This window comes from Camelus ferus, chromosome 10 (genome assembly GCF_009834535.1).
Source record: "Camelus ferus isolate YT-003-E chromosome 10, BCGSAC_Cfer_1.0, whole genome shotgun sequence".
Lineage (NCBI taxonomy): Eukaryota > Metazoa > Chordata > Mammalia > Artiodactyla > Camelidae > Camelus > Camelus ferus.
The window spans coordinates 71,644,408-71,668,326 of record NC_045705.1 but is presented as its reverse complement, the minus strand read 5'-3'; the positions used below and the strand labels follow the sequence as shown (position 1 = coordinate 71,668,326).

General features: G+C 64.4%; 1 protein-coding gene across 1 annotated transcript in view; it reads right to left on the bottom strand.

The window, feature by feature from the left end:
• MUC6 (mucin 6, oligomeric mucus/gel-forming) overlaps positions 1–22,613 on the bottom strand; it is a 29,911-nt gene extending 7,298 nt beyond the window's left edge. The window contains 34 exon segments of the mRNA XM_032490528.1: positions 30–210; positions 592–1,511; positions 4,017–6,708; positions 8,775–9,483; positions 10,093–10,317; positions 10,404–10,625; positions 11,083–11,115; positions 11,668–11,730; positions 11,907–12,047; positions 12,203–12,359; positions 12,520–12,759; positions 12,828–13,013; positions 13,354–13,464; positions 13,619–13,760; positions 13,924–14,075; positions 14,540–14,649; positions 14,739–14,791; positions 14,869–15,118; positions 15,209–15,341; positions 15,442–15,536; positions 15,619–15,780; positions 16,043–16,180; positions 16,266–16,338; positions 16,469–16,573; positions 16,668–16,806; positions 16,916–17,036; positions 17,416–17,538; positions 17,729–17,936; positions 18,110–18,219; positions 18,293–18,383; positions 18,654–18,780; positions 18,850–19,090; positions 19,432–19,494; positions 22,463–22,613. Of these exon segments, the coding sequence (XP_032346419.1) occupies positions 30–210; positions 592–1,511; positions 4,017–6,708; positions 8,775–9,483; positions 10,093–10,317; positions 10,404–10,625; positions 11,083–11,115; positions 11,668–11,730; positions 11,907–12,047; positions 12,203–12,359; positions 12,520–12,759; positions 12,828–13,013; positions 13,354–13,464; positions 13,619–13,760; positions 13,924–14,075; positions 14,540–14,649; positions 14,739–14,791; positions 14,869–15,118; positions 15,209–15,341; positions 15,442–15,536; positions 15,619–15,780; positions 16,043–16,180; positions 16,266–16,338; positions 16,469–16,573; positions 16,668–16,806; positions 16,916–17,036; positions 17,416–17,538; positions 17,729–17,936; positions 18,110–18,219; positions 18,293–18,383; positions 18,654–18,780; positions 18,850–19,090; positions 19,432–19,494; positions 22,463–22,523 (8,577 nt within the window). The 5' untranslated portion in view covers positions 22,524–22,613.
• Between the last annotated feature and the right edge of the window lie 1,306 nt (positions 22,614–23,919).

Genomic DNA, 23,919 nt, shown 5'->3' with positions numbered 1-23,919 from the left:
GGATGGAGAGTGGAAGGCGAGTGTGATACAGGGGAAGTGGAGGTTTTGGCTGTGCTGAGAGTGCTGGGGCCGTGGGTGGTCCCAGACGTGATGGTGGTGAGCGGTGGGGCCGTGGGTGTGGGTGCCGAGCCCGAGGTATTCAGGGTAGTAGATGTCAGTGTGGTGCCTGGTGGCGGTGTGATGGAGGATGAAGAGTGGGCATCAGTGGTTCTGGGAGCATGGTGAGACATTGGCGTCCCCAGGGAGGTGGCAGACATTGACACAAGGATGGGATGGGTCAGTGGCAGGGACCGAGTCAGGAAGATTGGGGTGGTCCGGAAAGATGTTTCTGTGGGTGGAGGTGTAGTGTGGGAGGTGGTGGGCACAGGGACCGTGGGGGTGGAGAGTGTTGTGAGCGAGGTGTGGGAGGTGGTGGGTGTGGGTGAGGTCGTGGTGGTGACGATAAGGGTAACGGGGGGTCCCAGTGCCTCTGCTGGTGGTGGAGGGGGAGCTGGTGGTGTGTGGTGTGGACGTGTTTGGAGGATGGAGAGTGGAAGGCGAGTGTGATACAGGGGAAAGTGGAGGTTTTGGCTGTGCTGAGTGAGCTGGGGCCGTGGGTGGTCCCAGTCGTGATGGTGGTGAGTGGTGGGGCCGTAGGTGTGGGTGCCGTTCCCGAGGTGTTGACAGTAGTAGATGTCAGTGTGGTGCCTGTTGGCGGTGTGGTGGAGGACGAAGAGTGGGTGTATGTGGTTCTGGGAGCTTGGTGAGAGGTTGGGGTCCCCGGGGAGGTGGCAGACGTTGACAGATGGATGGGAAGGGTCAGTGGCAGTGACGGAGTCGGGAAGATGGTGGTGGTCCGGAAAGAAGTTTCCGTGGGTGGAGGTGTAGTGTGGGAGGTGGTGGGCACAGGGACCTTGGGGGTGGAGTGTGTTGTGAGTGAGGTGTGGGAGCTGGTGGGTGTGGCTGAGGCCGTGGTGGTGACGATAAGGGTAACGGGGGTCCCAGTGCCTCTGCTGGTGGTGGAGGGGGAGCTGGTGGTGAGTGGTGTGGACGTGTTTGGAGGATGGAGAGTGGAAGGCGAGTGTGATACAGGGGAAGTGGAGGTTTTGGCTGTGCTGAGTGAGGTGGGGCCGTGGGTGGTCCCAGTCGTGATGGTGGTGAGTGGTGGGGCCGTAGGTGTGGGTGCCGTTCCCGAGGTGTTGACAGTAGTAGATGTCAGTGTGGTGCCTGTTGGCGGTGTGGTGGAGGACGAAGAGTGGGTGTATGTGGTTCTGGGAGCGTGGTGAGAGGTTGGAGACCCCAGGGAGGTGGCTGATGTTGACAGATGGATGGGAAGGGTCTGTGGCAGTGATGGAGTCGGGAAGATGGTGGTGGTCCGGAAGGATGTTTCCGTGGGTGGAGGTGTAGTGTGGGAGGTGGTGGGCACAGGGATCGTACGGGTGGAGTGTGTTGTGAGCGAGGTGTGGGAGCTGGTGGGTGTGGGTGAGACCGTGGTGGTGATGCTGTGCGTCATGGATGTCCCGGTGCCTCTGCTGGTGGTGGAGGGGGAGCTGGTGGTGTGTAGTGTGGACGTGTTTGGAGGATGGAGAGTGGAAGGCGAGTGTGATACAGGGGAAGTGGAGGTTTTGGCTGTGCTGAGTGAGGTGTGGCCGTGGGTCGTCTCAGTCGTGATGGTGGTGAGTGGCGGGGCTGTGGGTGTGGGTGCTGTGCCCGATGTCTGGAGGCGTGTCGATGTCAGTAGGGTGTCTGTTGACGGTGCAGTGGAAGAGGTAGAGTGGGTGTCACTGGTTGTGGCAGCTTGGTGAGAGGTTGCTGTCCCCGGGGAGGTGGCAGACGTTGACAGATGGATGGGAAGGGTCAGTGGCATTGACGGAGTGTGGAAGTCAGTGGTGGTCCGGAAGGATGTTTCCGTGGGTGGAGGTGTAGTGTGGGAGGTGGTGGGCACAGGGACCGTGGGCTTGGAGTGTGTTGTGAGCGAGGTGTGGGGAGCTGGTGGGTGTGGGTGAGGCCGTGGTGGTGACGATAAGGGTAACGGGGGTCCCAGTGCCTCTGCTGGTGGTGGAGGGGGAGCTGGTGGTGTGAGATGTGGATGTGTTTGGAGGACGGAGAGTGGAAGGCGAGTGTGATACAGGGGAAGTGGAGGTTTTGGCTGTGCTGAGTGAGGTGGGGGGCCGTGGGTGGTCCCAGCCGTGATGGTGGTGAGTGGTGGGGGCCGTAGGTGTGGGTGCCGTTCCCGAGGTGTTGACAGTAGTAGATGTCAGTGTGGTGCCTGTTGGCGGTGTGGTGGAGGACGAAGAGTGGGTGTATGTGGTTCTGGGAGCGTGGTGAGAGGTTGGAGTCCCCAGGGAGGTGGCTGATGTTGACAGATGGATGGGAAGGGTCAGTGGCATTGACGGAGTGTGGAAGTCAGTGGTGGTCCGGAAGGATGTTTCCGTGGGTGGAGGTGTAGTGTGGGAGGTGGTGGGCACAGGGACCGTGGGCTTGGAGTGTGTTGTGAGCGAGATGTGGGAGCTGGTGGGTGTGGGTGAGGCCGTGGTGGTGACGATAAGGGTAACGGGGGTCCCAGTGCCTCTGCTGGTGGTTGAGGGGGAGCTGGTGGTGTATGGTGTGGACGTGTTTGGAGGATGGAGAGTGGAAGGCGAGTGTGATACAGGGAAAGTGGAGGTTTTGGCTGTGCTGAGTGAGGTGGGGCCGTGGGTGGTCCCAGTCGTGATGGTGGTGAGTGGTGGGGCCGTAGGTGTGGGTGCCGTTCCCGAGGTGTTGACAGTAGTAGATGTCAGTGTGGTGCCTGTTGGCGGTGTGGTGGAGGACGAAGAGTGTGTGTATGTGGTTCTGGGAGCGTGGTGAGAGGTTGGAGTCCCCAGGGAGGTGGCTGATGTTGACAGATGGATGGGAAGGGTCTGTGGCAGTGATAGAGTCGGGAAGATGGTGGTGGTCCGGAAGGATGTTTCCGTGGGTGGAGGTGTAGTGTGGGAGGTGGTGGGCACAGGGACCTTGGGGGTGGAGTGTGTTGTGAGTGAGGTGTGGGAGGTGGTGGGTGTGGGTGAGGCCGTGGTGGTGACGATAAGGGTAACGGGGGTCCCAGTGCCTCTGCTCGTGGTGGAGGGGGAGCTGGTGGTGTGAGATGTGGATGTGTTTGGAGGATGGAGAGTGGAAGGCGAGTGTGATACAGGGGAAGTGGAGGTTTTGGCTGTGCTGAGTGAGGTGTGGCCGTGGGTCGTCTCAGTCGTGATGGTGGTGAGTGGCGGGGCTGTGGGTGTGGGTGCTGTGCCCGATGTCTGGAGGCGTGTCGATGTCAGTAGGGTGTCTGTTGACGGTGCAGTGGAAGAGGTAGAGTGGGTGTCACTGGTTGTGGCAGCTTGGTGAGAGGTTGCTGTCCCCGGGGAGGTGGCAGACGTTGACAGATGGATGGGAAGGGTCAGTGGCATTGACGGAGTGTGGAAGTCAGTGGTGGTCCGGAAGGATGTTTCCGTGGGTGGAGGTGTAGTGTGGGAGGTGGTGGGCACAGGGACCGTGGGCTTGGAGTGTGTTGTGAGCGAGATTGTGGGAGCTGGTGGGTGTGGGTGAGGCCGTGGTGGTGACGATAAGGGTAACGGGGGTCCCAGTGCCTCTGCTGGTGGTGGAGGGGGAGCTGGTGGTGAGTGGTGTGGACGTGTTTGGAGGATGGAGAGTGGAAGGCGAGTGTGATACAGGGAAAGTGGAGGTTTTGGCTGTGCTGAGTGAGGTGGGGCCGTGGGTGGTCCCAGCCGTGATGGTGGTGAGTGGTGGGGCCGTAGGTGTGGGTGCCGTTCCCGAGGTGTTGACAGTAGTAGATGTCAGTGTGGTGCCTGTTGGCGGTGTGGTGGAGGACGAAGAGTGGGTGTATGTGGTTCTGGGAGCGTGGTGAGAGGTTGGAGTCCCCAGGGAGGTGGCTGATGTTGACAGATGGATGGGAAGGGTCTGTGGCAGTGATGGAGTCGGGAAGATGGTGGTGGTCCGGAAGGATGTTTCCGTGGGTGGAGGTGTAGTGTGGGAGGTGGTGGGCACAGGGATCGTACGGGGTGGAGTGTGTTGTGAGCGAGGTGTGGGAGCTGGTGGGTGTGGGTGAGACCGTGGTGGTGATGCTGTGCGTCATGGATGTCCCGGTGCCTCTGCTGGTGGTGGAGGGGGAGCTGGTGGTGTGTAGTGTGGACGTGTTTGGAGGATGGAGAGTGGAAGGCGAGTGTGATACAGGGGAAGTGGAGGTTTTGGCTGTGCTGAGTGAGGTGTGGCCGTGGGGTCGTCTCAGTCGTGATGGTGGTGAGTGGCGGGGCTGTGGGTGTGGGTGCTGTGCCCGATGTCTGGAGGCGTGTCGATGTCAGTAGGGTGTCTGTTGACGGTGCAGTGGAAGAGGTAGAGTGGGTGTCACTGGTTGTGGCAGCTTGGTGAGAGGTTGCTGTCCCCGGGGAGGTGGCAGACGTTGACAGATGGATGGGAAGGGTCAGTGGCATTGACGGAGTGTGGAAGTCAGTGGTGGTCCGGAAGGATGTTTCCGTGGGTGGAGGTGTAGTGTGGGAGGTGGTGGGCACAGGGACCGTGGGCTTGGAGTGTGTTGTGAGCGAGGTTTGGGAGCTGGTGGGTGTGGGTGAGGCCGTGGTGGTGACGATAAGGGTAACGGGGGTCCCAGTGCCTCTGCTGGTGGTGGAGGGGGAGCTGGTGGTGAGTGGTGTGGACGTGTTTGGAGGATGGAGAGTGGAAGGCGAGTGTGATACAGGGGAAGTGGAGGTTTTGGCTGTGCTGAGTGAGGTGGGGCCGTGGGTGGTCCCAGCCGTGATGGTGGTGAGTGGTGGGGCCGTAGGTGTGGGTGCCGTTCCCGAGGTGTTGACAGTAGTAGATGTCAGTGTGGTGCCTGTTGGCGGTGTGGTGGAGGACGAAGAGTGTGTGTATGTGGTTCTGGGAGCGTGGTGAGAGGTTGGAGTCCCCAGGGAGGTGGCTGATGTTGACAGATGGATGGGAAGGGTCTGTGGCAGTGATGGAGTCGGGAAGATGGTGGTGGTCCGGAAGGATGTTTCCGTGGGTGGAGGTGTAGTGTGGGAGGTGGTGGGCACAGGGACCTTGGGGGTGGAGTGTGTTGTGAGTGAGGTGTGGGAGGTGGTGGGTGTGGGTGAGGCCGTGGTGGTGACGATAAGGGTAACGGGGGTCCCAGTGCCTCTGCTCGTGGTGGAGGGGGAGCTGGTGGTGTGAGATGTGGATGTGTTTGGAGGATGGAGAGTGGAAGGCGAGTGTGATACAGGGGAAGTGGAGGTTTTGGCTGTGCTGAGTGAGGTGTGGCCGTGGGTCGTCTCAGTCGTGATGGTGGTGAGTGGCGGGGCTGTGGGTGTGGGTGCTGTGCCCGATGTCTGGAGGCGTGTCGATGTCAGTAGGGTGTCTGTTGACGGTGCAGTGGAAGAGGTAGAGTGGGTGTCACTGGTTGTGGCAGCTTGGTGAGAGGTTGCTGTCCCCGGGGAGGTGGCAGACGTTGACAGATGGATGGGAAGGGTCAGTGGCATTGACGGAGTGTGGAAGTCAGTGGTGGTCCGGAAGGATGTTTCCGTGGGTGGAGGTGTAGTGTGGGAGGTGGTGGGCACAGGGACCGTGGGCTTGGAGTGTGTTGTGAGCGAGATGTGGGAGCTGGTGGGTGTGGGTGAGGCCGTGGTGGTGACGATAAGGGTAACGGGGGTCCCAGTGCCTCTGCTGGTGGTGGAGGGGGAGCTGGTGGTGAGTGGTGTGGACGTGTTTGGAGGATGGAGAGTGGAAGGCGAGTGTGATACAGGGAAAGTGGAGGTTTTGGCTGTGCTGAGTGAGGTGGGGCCGTGGGTGGTCCCAGCCGTGATGGTGGTGAGTGGTGGGGCCGTAGGGTTGGGTGCCGTTCCCGAGGTGTTGACAGTAGTAGATGTCAGTGTGGTGCCTGTTGGCGGTGTGGTGGAGGACGAAGAGTGTGTGTATGTGGTTCTGGGAGCGTGGTGAGAGGTTGGAGTCCCCAGGGAGGTGGCTGATGTTGACAGATGGATGGGAAGGGTCTGTGGCAGTGATGGAGTCGGGAAGATGGTGGTGGTCCGGAAGGATGTTTCCGTGGGTGGAGGTGTAGTGTGGGAGGTGGTGGGCACAGGGATCGTACGGGTGGAGTGTGTTGTGAGCGAGGTGTGGGAGCTGGTGGGTGTGGGTGAGACCGTGGTGGTGATGCTGTGCGTCATGGATGTCCCGGTGCCTCTGCTGGTGGTGGAGGGGGAGCTGGTGGTGTGTAGTGTGGACGTGTTTGGAGGATGGAGAGTGGAAGGCGAGTGTGATACAGGGGAAGTGGAGGTTTTGGCTGTGCTGAGTGAGGTGTGGCCGTGGGTCGTCTCAGTCGTGATGGTGGTGAGTGGCGGGGCTGTGGGTGTGGGTGCTGTGCCCGATGTCTGGAGGCGTGTCGATGTCAGTAGGGTGTCTGTTGACGGTGCAGTGGAAGAGGTAGAGTGGGTGTCACTGGTTGTGGCAGCTTGGTGAGAGGTTGCTGTCCCCGGGGAGGTGGCAGACGTTGACAGATGGATGGGAAGGGTCAGTGGCATTGACGGAGTGTGGAAGTCAGTGGTGGTCCGGAAGGATGTTTCCGTGGGTGGAGGTGTAGTGTGGGAGGTGGTGGGCACAGGGACCGTGGGCTTGGAGTGTGTTGTGAGCGAGGTGTGGGAGCTGGTGGGTGTGGGTGAGGCCGTGGTGGTGACGATAAGGGTAACGGGGGTCCCAGTGCCTCTGCTGGTGGTGGAGGGGGAGCTGGTGGTGAGTGGTGTGGACGTGTTTGGAGGATGGAGAGTGGAAGGCGAGTGTGATACAGGGGAAGTGGAGGTTTTGGCTGTGCTGAGTGAGGTGGGGGGCCGTGGGTGGTCCCAGCCGTGATGGTGGTGAGTGGTGGGGGCCGTAGGTGTGGGGTGCCGTTCCCGAGGTGTTGACAGTAGTAGATGTCAGTGTGGTGCCTGTTGGCGGTGTGGTGGAGGACGAAGAGTGTGTGTATGTGGTTCTGGGAGCGTGGTGAGAGGTTGGAGTCCCCAGGGAGGTGGCTGATGTTGACAGATGGATGGGAAGGGTCAGTGGCATTGACGGAGTGTGGAAGTCAGTGGTGGTCCGGAAGGATGTTTCCGTGGGTGGAGGTGTAGTGTGGGAGGTGGTGGGCACAGGGACCTTGGGGGTGGAGTGTGTTGTGAGTGAGGTGTGGGAGGTGGTGGGTGTGGGTGAGGCCGTGGTGGTGACGATAAGGGTAACGGGGGTCCCAGTGCCTCTGCTGGTGGTGGAGGGGGGAGCTGGTGGTGTGAGATGTGGATGTGTTTGGAGGATGGAGAGTGGAAGGCGAGTGTGATACAGGGGAAGTGGAGGTTTTGGCTGTGCTGAGTGAGGTGTGGCCGTGGGTCGTCTCAGTCGTGATGGTGGTGAGTGGCGGGGCTGTGGGTGTGGGTGCTGTGCCCGATGTCTGGAGGCGTGTCGATGTCAGTAGGGTGTCTGTTGACGGTGCAGTGGAAGAGGTAGAGTGGGTGTCACTGGTTGTGGCAGCTTGGTGAGAGGTTGCTGTCCCCGGGGAGGTGGCAGACGTTGACAGATGGATGGGAAGGGTCAGTGGCATTGACGGAGTGTGGAAGTCAGTGGTGGTCCGGAAGGATGTTTCCGTGGCTTGAGGTGTAGTGTGGGAGGTGGTGGGTACAGGGACCGTGGGTGTGGAGTGTGTGTTGAGCGATGTGTGGGAGGTGGTGGGTGTGGGTGAGGACGTGGTGGTGATGCTGTGCGTCATGGGGGTCCCAGTGCCTCTGCTGGTGGTGGAGGTGGAGCTGGTGGTGTGTGGTGTGGACGTGTTTGGAGGATGGAGAGTGGAAGGCGAGTGTGATACAGGGGAAGTGGAGGTTTTGGCTGTGCTGAGTGAGGTGGGGCCGTGGGTGGTCCCAGTCGTGATGGTGGTGAGTGGTGGGGCCGTAGGTGTGGGTGCCGTTCCCGAGGTGTTGACAGTAGTAGATGTCAGTGTGGTGCCTGTTGGCGGTGTGGTGGAGGACGAAGAGTGTGTGTATGTGGTTCTGGGAGCGTGGTGAGAGGTTGGAGACCCCAGGGAGGTGGCTGATGTTGACAGATGGATGGGAAGGGTCTGTGGCAGTGATGGAGTCGGGAAGATGGTGGTGGTCCGGAAGGATGTTTCCGTGGGTGGAGGTGTAGTGTGGGAGGTGGTGGGCACGGGGATCGTATGGGTGGAGTGTGTTGTGAGCGAGGTGTGGGAGCTGGTGGGTGTGGGCGAGGCCGTGGTGGTGACGATAAGGGTAACGAGGGTCCCAGTGCCTCTGCTGGTGGTGGGGGGGGAGCTGGTGGTGTGAGATGTGGATGTGTTTGGAGGATGGAGAGTGGAAGGCGAGTGTGATACAGGGGAAGTGGAGGTTTTGGCTGTGCTGAGTGAGGTGTGGCCGTGGGTCGTCTCAGTCGTGATGGTGGTGAGTGGCGGGGCTGTGGGTGTGGATGCTGTGCCCGATATCTGGAGGCTTGTCGATGTCAGTAGGGTGTCTGTTGACGGTACTGTGGAAAAGGATAGAGTTGGTGTCGCTGCTTGTGGCAGCTTGGTAAGAGGTTGGGGTCCCCGGAGATGTGGCAGACGTTGAGAGATGGATGGGAAGGGTCAGTGGCATTGACGGAGTCGGGAAGATGGTGGTGGTGAAGAAGGATGTTTCCGTGGGTGGAGGTGTAGTGTGGGAGGTGGTGGGCACAGGGACCGTGGGCTTGGAGTGTGTGGTGAGCGAGGTGTGTGAGCTGGTGTGCGTGGGTGAGGCCATGGTAGGTGACGCTGTCCGTCATGCTAGTCCCAGTGCCACTGCTGGTGGTGGAGGGGGAGCTGGTGGTGTATGGTGTGGACGTGTTTGGAGGATGGAGAGTGGAAGGCGAGTGTGATACAGGGAAAGTGGAGGATTTTGGCTGTGCTGAGTGAGGTGGGGCCGTGGGTGGTCCCAGTCGTGATGGTGGTGAGTGGCGGGGCTGTGGGTATTGGTGCCGTTCCCGTGGTCTTCAGGGGGGTAGATGTCAGTGTGGTGCCTGTGGGCGGTGTGGTGGAGGACGAAGAGTGTGTGTATGTGGTTCTGGGAGCGTGGTGAGAGGTTGGGGTCCCCGGGGAGGTGGCAGACGTTGACAGATGGATGGGAAGGGTCAGTGGCATTGACGGAGTCGGGAAGATGGTGGTGGTCTGGAAGGATGTTTCCGTGGGTGGAGGTGAAGTGTGGGAGGTGGTGGGCACAGGGACCGTGTGGGTCAAGTGTGTGGTGAGGGACGTGTGTGGTGTAGTGGGCATGTCCTCGTGTGTGGGCGTGGGTGTGGGCGTGCGTGTCGGCGCCTGCGATGGGGGTTGCTTGTTGGGGCCCGTGGATGTCTCGGCTCTGGGTGTTGTCGATGTGGTTATCAGGTTGGTGTGCGGTGTTGTTTCGCCTGTCGTGCTGTCTTCTGGTTGCGGGCGTTCCGTGTGCCGTGTGTCCCCGGTGTTTGCCGTTTCGCTGGTCCATCCGTGGGTTGAGGACGCTGTAGAAATAGTGTTGGTCAGATACCTGTGTCGCTGTGGTGCGCTGTGCTCTGTGGGCCACCCTCACTTTTGTTGTGTCCTGCTCACTTTTCGCTTTTGGCCGTACCTGGATGGGTCTGAGAGTTTTCTTGATGACTCACGTTCCCCGTGACCCCCCAGTCATCCTTCCTCATTCCTTGTTGCATGTCAGCTGGTAGTGGTGATTTTCGGGGCCCCTTCCTGCATTCCTGGGTGGCTGTTGTCCCCTCAGCCTGATTCTCAGTGCAGCCTTCTTTGGATGGTACCCCGGCCACTGACCTGGGGACAGGGCTTCTGTTCTTGCCTTGGGTCTGGGGGACCAGAGGTTTGTGGCCCAGGCTGAGCGCTGGGGCCTGCACTTGGGTAGCATGCTGTTGGCAGCCCTTGCCCCCATGGGGCCCGTGGACCACCCGGGCTGTGTTGGTGCTGGAGGTGTGTGCGAGGAGCGTGCTTGTGGAGGAGAGCTGTCCCCCTCTGTTTTGCCGAGCCCAGCCTGTGTGTTTGCCATGCATCCCCAGACAGCTTAGGCTGGGTGTCGGGGCTGCTCTGCTATGGCCCCCTGCAGGGACCCAGAGTGGGCACGTGCTTACTCGAGGGCGGCCCTGTGGAGGTCCTTGACATCGCTGGGGTTGGCAGTGCTGTTGTGCGCACTGTGGACCGTGCTGTGGACTGTGTGGCTGCAGTGATGGAGGAGGCTGTGGGCTGCGTTGTGGCCTGGGTCACTGTGGGTCCTGTGGCTGTTGTCCTTGCGGTTGCCGTCGGTGCTGGCGCCGATGTGGCCCGTGTGGTGATAGCAGAGGTGGTTCTGGGCGACACTGCAGGAAACAGTGTCCGGAACATCCCCTGTGACCCCTCTTGCAGGGCCCCTCTCCCATGGTGCAGCTCTACCCTGGGGCCTTACCTCCCACGGAGTGTGTTGGCCCTTTCCGGGTGGTGGGGGCTGTCCCTGTGTGTATGGAGGAGAGGGCTGTGGCTCTGGCTGTGGCCATTGGTGTGGATGGGAGGCTGGAGGTCTGGATGGGAGCCTCAGGTGTGTCTGGGGAGCTTGACGAGGGTCTAGTGGAGTTGAGACCGGTGGTGCTGGGCATGGTCGTGGTGGGCCTGGTGGCCGTGGTAGGAAGGCCTGAGTCGGGTAGTTGTGCTGTTAGTGTGGGGTGAGGGGCTGGCCCAGCACAGCCTTTGGGAGGAACCCCTCTCTAGCCTGTTGGGCCCCCAGGCCACACGGGCTGGGCAGGAGGCACTGAGCTAGTGGCTCTCAGAGGGCAGCTTCAGTCCCAGCAGGGCAGGCTGTCACCTCTGTGTCCTGCCGTGCTCAGTGGCTCTGCAGTAGGGCCACCGTGGGACCTGCCGTGCCCCTCCTGTCTGGCTTTCTGGTCAGCAGTGGCCGTTCCCGCAGGTGGTGCAGCCCCAGGGACAGCCCAGTTACGCTCCTTGCCCTGCCCCACACCCGCTGGCCCGGCTGCTGCTCCCCCTGGGCTGACGGCCACAGGCCGGGCTGGCTGGGGGCTGTCCAGCAGAACAGGGAAGAGCCCCGGGGGGAAAGCCTGCTTCACCTTGGCACCTAGTATGTATGCAATCACCTGTTGTGGGCAGCGGCGTGGTAGGCGGCGGCACTGCAAGAGGAGCGGTGGTCAGGAGCGGTGCCCTGCCCCCTGCCCCGCTCCCTGCCCCCACCTGCCTGGGCCCTTCAGGGCCTTCAGGTGTGTCCCCAGAGGCAGAGGACCAGAGAGATGGAGCTACTGCAGAAGTGCCTGGACCCCTAATCCCTGCTCCCCTCCTCCCCATCGCCCTACCTCTGCATTGATGGGCCTGCCAGGGAGTGGAGGGGCCAGCCAGGGCTGTAGCCCGAAGGTAGCTGCAGGTGGTGTCCATCGCCCACCAGGCCACCTGTTGCTGAGTTCCAAGGAGACCCCTGCTCTGCACGCATACACCCCAGCAGGCTGGCAGGGCCCGGGTCTGCCCTGAAGCTGGAGGCTGGGGGAGTGGATGTTTGGGAAGCGGGGAAGGGGAGGGGGCTCAGTCCTTTCCCCTGTCTCTGGTAGCCCTAGTCTCTGGGAGTCTCAGCACCCAGGGCAGAGCCCTGGGGAGTGGAGGTGCTGGTGGGCTGGGAGCTCTGTGCCAGAGCTGGGGGGCCCTGGGGGGCTGTCAGGCAGTCCCGAGCTTACTGCACGGCACACATGTTCCTTCATCTTGGTCAAAGTACTCGTCCTGAGAGCAGTTGTAGCAGCCTGGGGGTGGGGGTGCAGAGCACGGCGGGACCTCAATGCCCGCAGCCGGAAGCCCCGTTCCCCAGGCCTGGTCCCTCCCCTCTCCGTCCCTCTGATGCAGCTTCCCCCACCTCCCGCCCGCTGGGGTCCTGATGACTCCAGGCTGTTCCCTCTTCCCATCTCCTCTGCACCAGTACCTTCGATGTTGGTGCCTGGGAAGCCCTGCGGCCACGTGGGGCAGAGGCACGGCTGGTAGTGCCACGTACAGTTAGCCTCATGGACGTACTGGTACTCGCCGCCCACCTGCACGTGGGTGTTGTAGAAGTCGCAGTAGACAGCTGGGAGGAAGGGCACCATCAACTGGCAGGGCCAGCCAGGGAGCCCGCACATGGGCCCGGAAGGCTCAGGGTCCCCCTGTGGAGTCTCTCTGGGGGGCACAGCCCGCCACCCGCCTGGCCCCTGGGTGGCCTGTGGGCAGGAGTGGGACACTCACGGCAGAAGTCTGGGGACCTCCAGTCCACGCACACGCCCTTGTCCACGCAGGCCTTGGCGTAGGCGGCCACGGCGTCGCACAGGCACTCGCAGTCTCCGCCGGTGTCACACCCACACGTGTCACGCACGCAGGCCTCATAGTAGGGCAGGCGGTACACCTGGGGGAGCCGGCCCTCAGCGTCAGCTGCCCGCATGCGGGGCGCTCGTGGCCCGGGCGGGGTCTGCGCCTGGTCCTTGGGGCCGCTCTCCTGACCGCTGGGTCTGGAGCCACGCTGCCGCGAGGCGAGGCCCACACCAGGCCGGGTGTGCAGGGCTCACCTGGCTGTGGCAGGCGGCGAAGGTCTGGCTATTGATGATGGCGCACTTGCGCTCGGCCCAGGAGCGGCGGAAGGTGTTGAGGCTGCAGGGGTCCACGGCCCGCGTGGCGTCCCCGCACAGCGGGCTCTCCTTCCAGGAGTTCACGAACTCTAGCTCGCTGGATGCCACATACTTGCTTCGGGTCTCGAAGTCGTCCTTCATGTTCCCGTTGTAGTTGCCGCACAGGCCACATAAGGCGTCCTGCGGGGGCGGCTGTCAGTGGGCGGCTCAGCCCTCAACCCCGGCCACGGGGCGGGGGCGGCGAATACCTGGGAGGCACGTGCGATCTTGATGAAGAGGGTCATGTGCTTGTTCCAGATGAGGGTCAGGTTGTAGGCGGTGCCGACGGTGGCATCCAGCACCAGGTACAAGGAGCCGGCCTTCACCTGGAAGCGCACGCCGGGGTCCTCCCCGCTGACCGTGTAGTTCCTGTCTGCCAGCACGATGGACAGGCCCTGTGGGGCGCGGCCATCACCAGCTGCCCGCCCAGGTCCTGGGCGGCCACTAAATGCCGCTGGGCTCCGCCTTGCCGTCTGAGCGCTCCACGGCTCAGCTCGCTCTGGGCCAGGGGCCTCCCGCTAGAGCCTGCCTTTGGCGGGTTTCAGAACGCCCTGGAAACTGTCCCGAGGGCTGGGAGGGGGCTTGTGGCAGAATCCCTCCCCTCTGCGTGGCCGTCCGTCTCCGGGGCACACTGCTGCCCCTGTGGGGACTAGAAGGCCTGGGCAGAGGGTGGCAAAGGCCCAGAGCGGCCAGGCCCTGGACCCCCAGGAAGTTGGGGAGGCCCCACACACTCACCCCCAGGAGGACCGTGACAGCCCGCGAGCAGGTGACGCCTGACTTCCCACACACGACGTTCTCTGTCAGGATCTTGAAGGTGGGCTGTGAGTCGTTGGCACTACAGCCATCCTGTGGGAACAGGGCATAGAATAGGATGAGGACCCTCTGCCCCACGCCCAGGCCGGCACTCACTGTGGCCCTGCACCCCACGCCCCACACCCCATGCCCAGGCCGGCAATCATTGGCCCTGCGCCCCACACCCCATGCCCAGGCCGGCACTCACTGTGGCCAGGATGTACTCGCAGTTGCCATCGAACACGAAACGCTGCCCATCGAAAGTGACTACGTGGCCCTCCCCGTAGAGGGTGCAGGTGGACGGGCAGTGGCTGCTCTGCTGGCACGCCCATGTCCCCCCGGAGCAGGTGCTGTGGGACAGGTGGGCTGTGTCAGGGCTCTGGGTGGACCCCGGCACACGCACCCCTGCGGGGCCCTGACCACAGTGGGTTAGCAGGGGCCCCTGCCCGCCCCCGCCCCTAAGACTTGAGAATAGTTGGGCCACCAGGGTCTGCGGGTGGGGTGGCGGCTCACCAGCTCCTACAGCCGGTATGGAGCTCTGCACCGCGGGGGTAGGAGGCGCCTGCAAACTCGCACGGGCAATCCTCGGGGGGCACACACTGCCCGCTGGCGTTCTCGTAGAGCCCCTTGGCACAGACACAGCCGGCCTCACACTTGGTGGGCACCTGCAGGGAGGAGGGTGGGCGGCCCTGCTGGCTGCTGCCCCAGCTGGGCCCTTCTGAGACGCCCCCAGCATTCTTGCCAGACCTGCTCCCTGCAGCCAGTCTGCTCTGGGCCTCTCTTAGCAGAGCTGCCCCTCCCTGAGGGACTGGTCCAGTGCCTCTGCGTCGTGGCTGGGCTACTCTGTCCCCTCCCCAAGCTGGCCGGGGCCCCTGGCCCACAGTCCTCGGGGAGCCCCACAGATGAGCAGCATGGTGGCCAGGCTGCCAGTCACACTCATCGTGGGACGGTGGAGATGGGGCATGGCCCCCTTTCCTGCGGGGTGTGTGGAAACACTCTGTGGGTCATGGAGAGGCTCTGGGGGTGTCCACCGTGGGACTGTCCCACCCAAGTCTCCCCATGGCGTCCGCAGGAGGTGGGGATCGCCCTCCGGGGAAGGCTCTCATCCCCTCCCTCTGCCCAGCCTTACACAGGGGGTGCCAGTGGCCAACATCTGACAGGTGGGGGCGCAGGCAGCCCCAAATTTGTCCTCGGAGGACTGGCTGCAGGACTGGAATGTCTTGGGGGCCGAGCAGGTTGCTGCAGAGACACAGGGCCCGGGGTGAGGTAGGAGCAGAAGAGCCGGTGCCCGCAGTCCAGCTCCTCGAGCCTCGGCCCCGGCTACGCACCCAAGAGCATCTGAGGCTGGGCCCGGCAGCTCAGGCGCCCGTTGGAGCAGTGGCTGCGGGAGAGAGGCCGTGTGAGTGTGCCGCCCTGGGCTGGGCTGCAGGCGGGTGGCCGCCCGACCCCCTTGCTCACCAGATGACGCCATTGACCATGGTGGACTGGTCGGCCAGGATGAACTTGGAGTTGTCCAGGAGGCAGGGGCACTGGGACTTGCGCACACACTCAGTCTTGTGGTTCAGGTAGGTGCCCTCGGGGCAGTTGCAGCCGTCCACCGGCACGGCGCTAGGGTGGCACTCGACCTCGCGGTCGGACAGTGAGAGGCACGTGCGGTCACATGCCCGGCTGTCGTAGCTGAAAGTCTGATTGCCCGTGCAGGGGGTGGCTGCAGGGGACCCGGAGTCAGGCCCTCGAGGAGGTGGTCCCCAGCCACCCGCCCACCTGCCCAGCCCGCACGCCCCCTGCCCGCACGCACTGCAGTTGTCCACGCTGCTCCTCCAGCCCTGGAGCAGGACGCCCCGTGAGGCGCAGGCGAGGGCGTAGTCGCCCAGGGCGGCGCAGATGTGTGGGAAGGTCTCCTCGTAGTTGCAGGCCTGGTACACGCACCTCTGCGGGCAGACAGTGGCTGTGGGCACCCACCCTCCTGCCCGGCCAAGACCCCTGAGGGTGCAGCCCTGTGACGCCCCTGCTGCCCACGGGCCTACCCACCTTGTGGAAGGGCTTGGGGTCCACAGTGGCATGGCACTTCTCAAACACTGAGCCCTCCTTCACCAGCACTGCACAGTGGGTCTCCGCACACACCTCTGGGATACAGGCCGGCGTGAGTCAGCCGCCCGCCCGGGGTTCCTGCCCACCCCTTCCCCCCAGCCCCTGAGCGACACCCACTGTTGAGTTGGCTCATGGAGCAGGGGTCAGTCTCACGCTCAAGCGCGGCCGGGCAGTTCCCTGCTCGCCAGGAGTCCACGAAGACCGAGGCAGTGCCCTCAGCGATGCCCATGCTGGTCGTGAAGTCGTCCGTCGTGTCCCCGTTGAAGTTTCCACAGAGCCCTGGGCCGGCCAGACGTGAGGGTGGGCCGGTCTGTGCCCCTGTCCTGCCCCACACTCTACAAAAGCCCTTACTCCTGAACCCCGCCCAGTGCAAGGGGCCAGCACTGCGACACCCGTGGGAGGGCCAGATAGAACTGGCCTGGGGCCCAGAGCGCTGGTTGTGCTGGGTCAGCATGAGGCTCTGCTGGGCCCTCCTCCTCCGAAATCCGGGGTGGGGACAGAGCAGCTGGGCCGACACGGGGCAGATGGAGGAGGGGCTCACCTCTGGTCTGGCCTCTGAATTGGGGCCCAACAGTGACATACACCTGGAACACGGGCCAGAGCTGGATCACCAGTTCCAGCCCGAAGGTGGTGACCATCTGGACGTGGGTGGAGGACTGCCTGAAGACCGTGATATTGCCTGAGGGTACAGGGGGCTCAGCAGGGGGCCTGCTTTGGGACCCACTCAGTGAGGCCCCAGGGCCAGGTGGGGGCTGAGGACTTACGAGTCTTGTACGGCAGCCACTTGGTGTCCCCGTGGTTGGTGACCACCTCGTCCTGAGAAATGACGATCTTGTCCTGGAGGGAGGGAGGCCTGAGTCAGGGGGGCCGTGAGTGGGGGAGGCCAGGCAGGGTGAAGCAGGAGCTGGGACCCATCTGCCTGGGGATCTGGGGTGGGCGCCACAGCTGCAGGGCGAGGTGGCCTCACCTGGTTGGACAGGTAGATGACGGCGACCAGGGAGGTCTCCGAGTGCGAGTACCCAGACTTGTCGTACACGGCCATGAGTGAGCCCCCGTCGGGCAGCTGGGGGCTCTGGGAGGAGGGACAGCTCAGCACAGAGGGCCCGGGGTGCTCATGGCGGGCCCCCTGCCCCGCGGCGGGCCCCCAGGTGGAGGCTGCGTCCTACCTGGAGGAGGATGTAGGTGCAGGTGCCGTGGAAGCGGTAGGGCCTGGCATCGAACGTGGTGACAAAGGAGCCTCCCTCCAGGGCGCAGCGCCTGGGACAGGACTGCTCCGCACACTCCCAGTGGCCCCCGGAGCACCGGCTGCGGGCAGGGAGGCATGACCCAGCCGGCCCCCAGGGCTGAGGCTGCCCCGCCTCTGGCTCTTCTGTCCTGTCCTGCCTACATGCCCCCCTAGGTGCCCTGCACTCACCAGGTCTGGCAGGCGGCTGTTGTAACCTCCCCGGGGGTGTAGACCACCCCACTGAGCACGCAGGGGCACTGGGAGACGGGCAGGCAGGTGTGGTTTGCAGAGATGTCATCCAGAACCGTACCTGCAGGAGAGAGGCTTCCTGGGGCTTCCCTCCTGCTGGGCAGCCTGCCCCAGCCTGTCCTGCAGACCACCCCAGGAGAGCCTCCACCTTCAGCCCCACCGGCCTGGCAGCCTCCCGCCCTCCTGGTGCTGAGTGCTGCGCCTGGTGGGCGGCAGGCCCTGTCCAGCTCAATCCCTGCCTCTGCCCACCCCCTTGCTCCCCACAGAACAGCCCCTGGGCAGTTGGGAGCAGTGGCGGCCAAGCCCTCCCCGGGGCAAGTCCCAGCAATGTCTCTCTACTGGGGAGAGTAGGTCCTGGCTCCAGGCCTCTGGGTGGTACAGGGGCTGACGCTCTGCCTCTGGGCTCATTTTGAGGGTCCTGGGAGAGTGGCTGCCCTCACCTTCTGGGCAGAAGCAGCCAAAGGTACAGAAGCTGGAGCAGCTGTGCTGGGGGTTGGAGCAGGTCCGAATGCAGGTCTCGCCGCACTCCTGGTACACCTGGGTGGCCGGGCACTGGCCCACGGCTACAGGCCCGTGGCCGCCCCGGTGAGAGGGGCTGGGGTGGCCCAGGGCCCCACCACCCAGCCCTCCCTGGCCCAGGATGTGGCCAGCCCCCCTCCCCGCAGGGCTTCTCTGTCTCCTGGATGGAGTGGGCAAAGGAGGATCTGGAACACAGTGTTTGGGACCCTGCCCCGCGCCATCTGCAGGACTCACAGCAGAGGTCAGGGCCGCGCCAGCTGTTGACAGGCTGGCCGGCCATGCTGCACTGCCGCGAGTACTCAGACAGCGTGGCGCAGGCGCAGTCCTGCTGGCCCGGCTGGGCGCACACGGCCATGTCCTCCTGGCAGCTCAGCAGGAATGGCTCCCGGGACACGTTGCACTCGGGGGACACCAGGGTCAGCAGCTGGATGCAGGTCTGGGCCTGGGCACAGGGCCACTCAGGGTCATGAAGGTCGAGGCCATTTCCCACACCACACGTGTGACTTGGAATGCTGGGGGTGTCGTTGGCCTCGGCGACCCTGTCAGACCCTGTGGGCTGGCCCTGCCCCTGCTGAAGGGCCCCTCCGACCCCGGGGAGCCTGAGTCCTCACATACGTGCTCTGCCTGCAGGACCTGGGGGCGGGGGACGGCCTCATGGGCACAGATCTCGTTGGGGTCATCCAGCTTCTGGAGAGTGGCGTACTTGTGGGGCTCCAGGAGTTTGCCTGGGGGCGGAATGGGGTGGGTCAGCACTGCGGGCCCAGGGCCACAGGGCGGTCTGGGCCCCACCCCACCTACCGTCCTCGCTCAGAAACTCATCGGTCTCTTCGCCGTCGAAGTTCCCACACAGCCCACACATCCTGCCCATGTACCTCTTCTCCACCAGGACCTGGAGGAGTCGGGCACTGCTGTCAGGGGGCGGGAAGGGCACAGGGCCCCCCAAGCCCCAGGACCCCTGGCCCAGCCGCTGAGGCTGTTCTCGCCTGCTCCGGGGCCCGGAGACCCCTCACAGGCAGGTCGGGGTCCAGGGACTGCCCGCCCCTCCTCCCGGCACCTCTCGTGCTCTCTAGGTTGTCCTCCTTTTCAAGTGAGGACACAGCCACCACAAAGCCCACGCCCTGTCCCAGAGGGCCGCTCCCCACCCCTGCCGTGTCCTCACCATGAGGTGGGCGCCCGGTCCCCACATGACCACCAGCTCCAGCTCCAGCTGCTTGGCCACCAGCTGCACACTCTGGCCGAAGGGTATGATCTGGAGGCCGTTGCTGGTGTAGGGCAGGCTGACAACCCTGTGGGGCGCGAGCAGTCAGCGGCCGCTCCCTCTGGCCCCCGCCGCCCGGCCCGGTCCCACGGCCTACCCCACGTCCTTGACGGAGATGACTGCCTTCTGCACGGTGACCACGGAGACCCCCAGCTCCACGATGATCCGGGAGATGTTCCCGCTGGGCTCTCGCCGCAGCTGGACACTGAAGGCGGCTGAGGCGTCCTCACAGACGGCCGCGAAGACATAGTTGCAGGTCCCCAAGAAGTCGTACACGTGGCCGTCGAAGGTGGAGAAGTGGCCGGCCCCCCAGGTGGAGCACCGGCCCCCGTCTGCAGCTGTGGAGAGAGGGGGCGGGGTCTCAGAGCCCTCCTGGGGTGGGTGGGAGGAAGGCCTTCCCCCCATCCAGCTCTGGGCTGGGGTCTGCCTCCCACACCAAGCCTTATGGGAGTGCAGGCCTTTGTCTTGGTTGGAGTCTGTAGGGCATGAAGCTGCAGGTCAGCCCCCATCCTGCAGGACCCCCGCCCCTCTTGGCAGCACTGGGTGTGTCTCCCCCGGGCGAGGGGTCGGCTCAGCCCCTTCTGTAGCTGAAGCCCCAGACCACGACCACCCTGTGACCGGGGTGTGGCCTAGTACTCGGGGCAGCTCCTGAGGACAGGAGGATGCCCGTGTCCCTTACCTGTCTGCCAAGAGTCCTTCAGCCTCCGGAGGCCTGGGGTCACCAAGGGTCTGTCACCCAGACCTGCGTGGACAGGGCCTGCGGTCAGTGTGGGACTGCCCCCCTTTGCCGAGGCCGCGGCGGTCAGCTTGGCAGGGCTGAGCCGGGCCTGGGGCTGTGGGGGCGCTGTGCTTCCCACGCTCCGCCTTCCCTCTGGTCCTTCACTTGGTCACCACGGAGGGGCCTGAGCGGTCACCTGCTGGGGCTGGGGACACAGTGGGAACAAAGCCCTGCCCCCAGAGCCCCCCCAGGGAGGCCGAGTGCACAGGGGCATTGAGAGAAGCCTGAGGGTGAGGAGGTCGGGAAGTGTCTGGGGGGCAGGAGTCAGCGTGTGGGCCTCAGGGCAGGCTGGGCGGGCAGGAGTCCTCCGGCTCCCCGGCTCCTGCTGGTGCCCACCTGGCTCCGGGCTGTCACTCGCTGTCTCTCAAGATGCTCCAGGCCCTTGGGGTTCGACAAGGAAAACCAGTGCTGGACAGACAGGCGGGCATCTGATAAACAGGCTCACAGTCCTGCTCGCTCCCCATGGGCTCACGTGGGCCTGGGCTAGCTGGGCAGCTGGGCTCCCCTGTGGGCCTCATGGGTGGCAGGTGGGGAGCCCCAGCCTAGCAGGGCTGGGTGGACTGTGAGTGCGGGGGGCCCAGGTGTCTGTGGGGTGAGTTGGCTGAGGGTGTGTGGCTGGCCGCCTGGTCTCCCCATGGGGTCCGGGAGGCCAAGAGAGGCCGGAGGCTCCCCAGGGAGCTTCTCCCTCTCCTGTGGCCCAGATTACCGTTCTGTCACTCCCTTCCTCCCCGTCAGCCTCCCAGACAGTCCTGGGACTGCACTGGCCATTGCCAGAGGATTGCCGGGACACTGGTCATGGTGACCGCGGGGGAGCACCGGCCCCGCCTTCCGCGCCTGCCCTGCTGCAGCCCTTCCTCGGCCCCCGTGCTGGCGGGCGGCAGGTTCATTGGCTAAGTGCAGGCCATGGGGTCCTGGTCCTCCTGCCCACCCCCTGCCCTGCCCCTGCCCTGCCCCTGCCCCCTTCGCCTCAGCTCTGTGGGTCCACAGTGCTGGTGGTGTTTCCCTGGGTGACACCAGGGAGCAGGGGCGCCTGCCAGGTGGCTGCAGTGTCCCCATGCCGGGCAGACGGTGACACCTGGCCCTGCCCTCCTCCTCTGCAGCACTGACTCGCAGATCCATGTCTGGGGCCCTTCTCTAGGCTCACCACTGCCCACCTCGATGCCCGGAGTCACTCCCCAGCCCCCATGCGGTGGACCCGCTGCTGCTCCCCCTCGTAGTCCAGCACCTGAGTCCTGTCCGGTCTCCCGTCCTCTGCTCTGCCCGGTCCCTACCCGGCCAGCAGCCTTGGCTGTCTGAACAGTGGCCCCACCCCAGCAGCGTCACCGCTGCTCCTCCAGGGCCGTCTGTGCCTCCCATCCCTCTCAGAACAGGCACTGACCCCTAGCTGGACCCACAGGGCCCGCAGGGCGGGCTGGTCTGCCACCGCTGGCCTTTCTTGGTGCTGGACAGGCCTCGGTGGCTGGAGCACACGCTGTTCCTTCTGCATGCTTGGCAGCCCCGCCTGCCCTGCCCCTTCTGTCAACCCTGGCCTGGCTCAGGGGCCTCCGTCCCAGAACCCCCAGCCCCCAAGACCCCAGTGTCTGATAGCCTCAGACTTCGAGGGCCTCTGCTCTTGCTTCCTCCAGCGGCAGCACTCGGTCAGCGCGCAAAGAGCATTTGCAGAACGGCGGAGAGACCCCATCCCACTACCCTATGCAGCATTCACAGCCTGGACTGCAGGGCTCCCCAAAGCCACAGCCCCTTGCCACACCTGTAGGCCTGCCTGCATCCCACCCAAGCTGGCTCCCAGCATCTCCCTCTTCCACCTGGTTCTGGGTCTGGGTCTGGGCGTCCCCAGGGCCAGGGATGGGCCCAGGGAGGTGGGCTCTGGTGGACTGGGGTCCTGACTGCTCAGAGCCACCACTGGTGGGAAAGCTGGTGCCTGGTAGGTGCGGAAGGCACTTCGTGGGAGAGAAGGGGGGACATGGGACCAGGGGAGACCCACTGGACTCAACAGTCCACAGCCTGTCCCCAGTGCCTGGGCCATGGCCAGGCGCAGGCCAGGCACTGCCCCCTGGCTCCAAGCCGAGGCTGGTGGGGCTCTGGGGCCGCCGAGGTCGGGGCCGTGAAGCAAGGACTAAGGAAGAAGGCAGGAGTGCGACCCGCAGGCTCGGAGACCTGGGCTCCCAGGCAGGTGGAGAAGATGCAGAGGGCCTGGGGCCGTGGCTGGCAGGAAGGCGCTTCCCCCAGGCCATCAGGGGACCCCTCAGGGCTGGCCCTTCTTAGGGTCAGAGCAGGTGAAAGCATTAGGTGGCTGGCTGAAGGGACCTGGGAAGGAAGTAGGGCCGCCCCCTGCGCAGCGGCCCAGTGGGTGAGGCTGGGTGGGCTCTGGGTGGGGCGGCCGCCTCCGGTCTCCCACTTTTTCAATCCTCACGGCAGCCACACAAAACGGAGGTCTCATCCCCATTTTTGCAGATGGGGAAACTGAGGCTCAGAGCCCACTTAGTGGCTCGTCTGTCCAGGGCCAGGACCCGAGAGCCGGGGTCTCCATCTGAGTCTTTTAACTTTAATGCCCACAAGGCTCCTTGCATGCCTTCTGGCTGCCCCTTGGGACCCCCAGGGTCCTCTCAGCAGGTCCACGTCTGCCATACCCGATTTCCCGAGGAGTCCCTGCCTCCTGCAGCCCAGCAGCCTTCCTCCCCAGGCACATGCCCTGAGCTCGGTCTCCCGCACATTCTGGCTCCCACTGGCTTGGCCTTGGCAAGTGTGGGAGGGCCGCGGGGCGAGGAGGGGCCTCCAGGGCTTGGCTTCCCTTCCCGCTCCCGTCCAACAGTGTCCGTGTGGCCAGCCAGCCTGCCTCCGGCCAAGTTGGCGAGGAAGACTTTCCCCCACGCAGGGGCCCTCTGAGGGCATCTGGCCACTGCTGGTGCATGGCCTGCGGGCCCCGACTCACCGGCGCCGAGCAGGGCTCCCCCGCAGGAGAGCAGCAGGGGCAGCAGCCAGGGCCCCAGCATGGTGCGTGGAGAAGAGGTCGCAGCCAGCCCCGGCCCCTCTCGCCGTGGGACACCGGGCAGGCTCCCTGCACCTGTGCAGCCTGAGTGGCCAGCCCTGGATGCCTTATACAGGGCCTGGGCCCTGCCCCTGCCACGCCCGCCGGCACCCCACGCTCAAGGCCAGTAATGGCCACGGCGGTCAGGCGGCCAAACAGGATCTTGGGTGCCGCTTTATCAGGACTTGGCTTCTTTGGAAAATTCTTCAGCGGGCAGAGGCCCCATTATCACTCACCTCTGAGCAGGGGTCCTGCAAACATTTCCGGTGTTTACTCCAGGCTGATTGCCAGGGGCCTTCCTGGGGCTCAGTCTAGGGGTCAGCATGGACACTCTAAGCCACACCCTGGGGACCATGAGGGGCCTTGTCCCGGAGATGCCAGGCACCTGCTCTAGGGTGCTGCACGGACAGCTCCTGGGGGACCTGCATTCCCACCTGGACCCTGCGTCCGTAAGAGTCGCCAGCACGCTGGGGCCCACCCCCACCCTGGGGGGAAAGGCCACTCAGCGGCAGGACCCTCCGGAGGTAAAGCCGGTCCAGACCGCCTTTCAGGGTGGGGTCCCAGGTGGGAGGCGATCACAAACAGGCAGCTGGCCTCGGGGCTCAGACAGACACCTCCCTGCAGGCCTGGGGAGCTTCGGGGCTGACAGCACATCCCAGGGCCCAGGGGCCCTGGCTGGCCAGCTCCTTCCTGGAGACCCCTCCTCCGCGGACCTCCTGGGGCTTTGGGTCCTGGGCGGGGCAGAGTAGTTCTCCTACAGCCCGGGGCCCCCAGTTTTCTGGCCCCACAAGGCTCTGAGCTGCTTGTTTCAGGCACAGCAGGCGTGCGTGGCCTTGGGGGCGCCATCCGAGGGGCATCTCTGTGGGGTCTGTGTGCCGGCCTCAGGGTTTCCGACCCCTCAGGCAGAGAAGGGGCTGGCCCACAACCCCTGGGAGAAGGACGTGGCTCCTGGGGGGGCATGTCGGGGAGCAGAGAGTGGGTGGGGCCTGTAGGCACTTGTCCCCTGAAAGGTTGTCTGCCAGCACTGCGAGGGAATAGGGTGAGGGTCATGATCGGGGGTTATGACTGGGGTCAGGGTCAAGGCAAGGAGAGGGCTGGGGACAGCAGTGTTTGGGAGCCTCCGTGGGACCCGCTCGCAGTCCGAGAGGAGGAGTGGGTGTGACCTCTCCAGGGCAGTCCTGCCCTGAGCGGGAGTGCAGGCCTCTGTGTCCCCCTTCCCGAGGGCAGTTCTGCCCCATGGAGACTTGGGGCGCGAGGGCCCTGGGCTCCCTCCATAGAGAATCTGTGTCTGGGACCCAAGGGCCCCCGGCGTCCCCGGGCCCGGACCCCCCCCACCTCACAGACTGCCCAGCTCTGCTTGG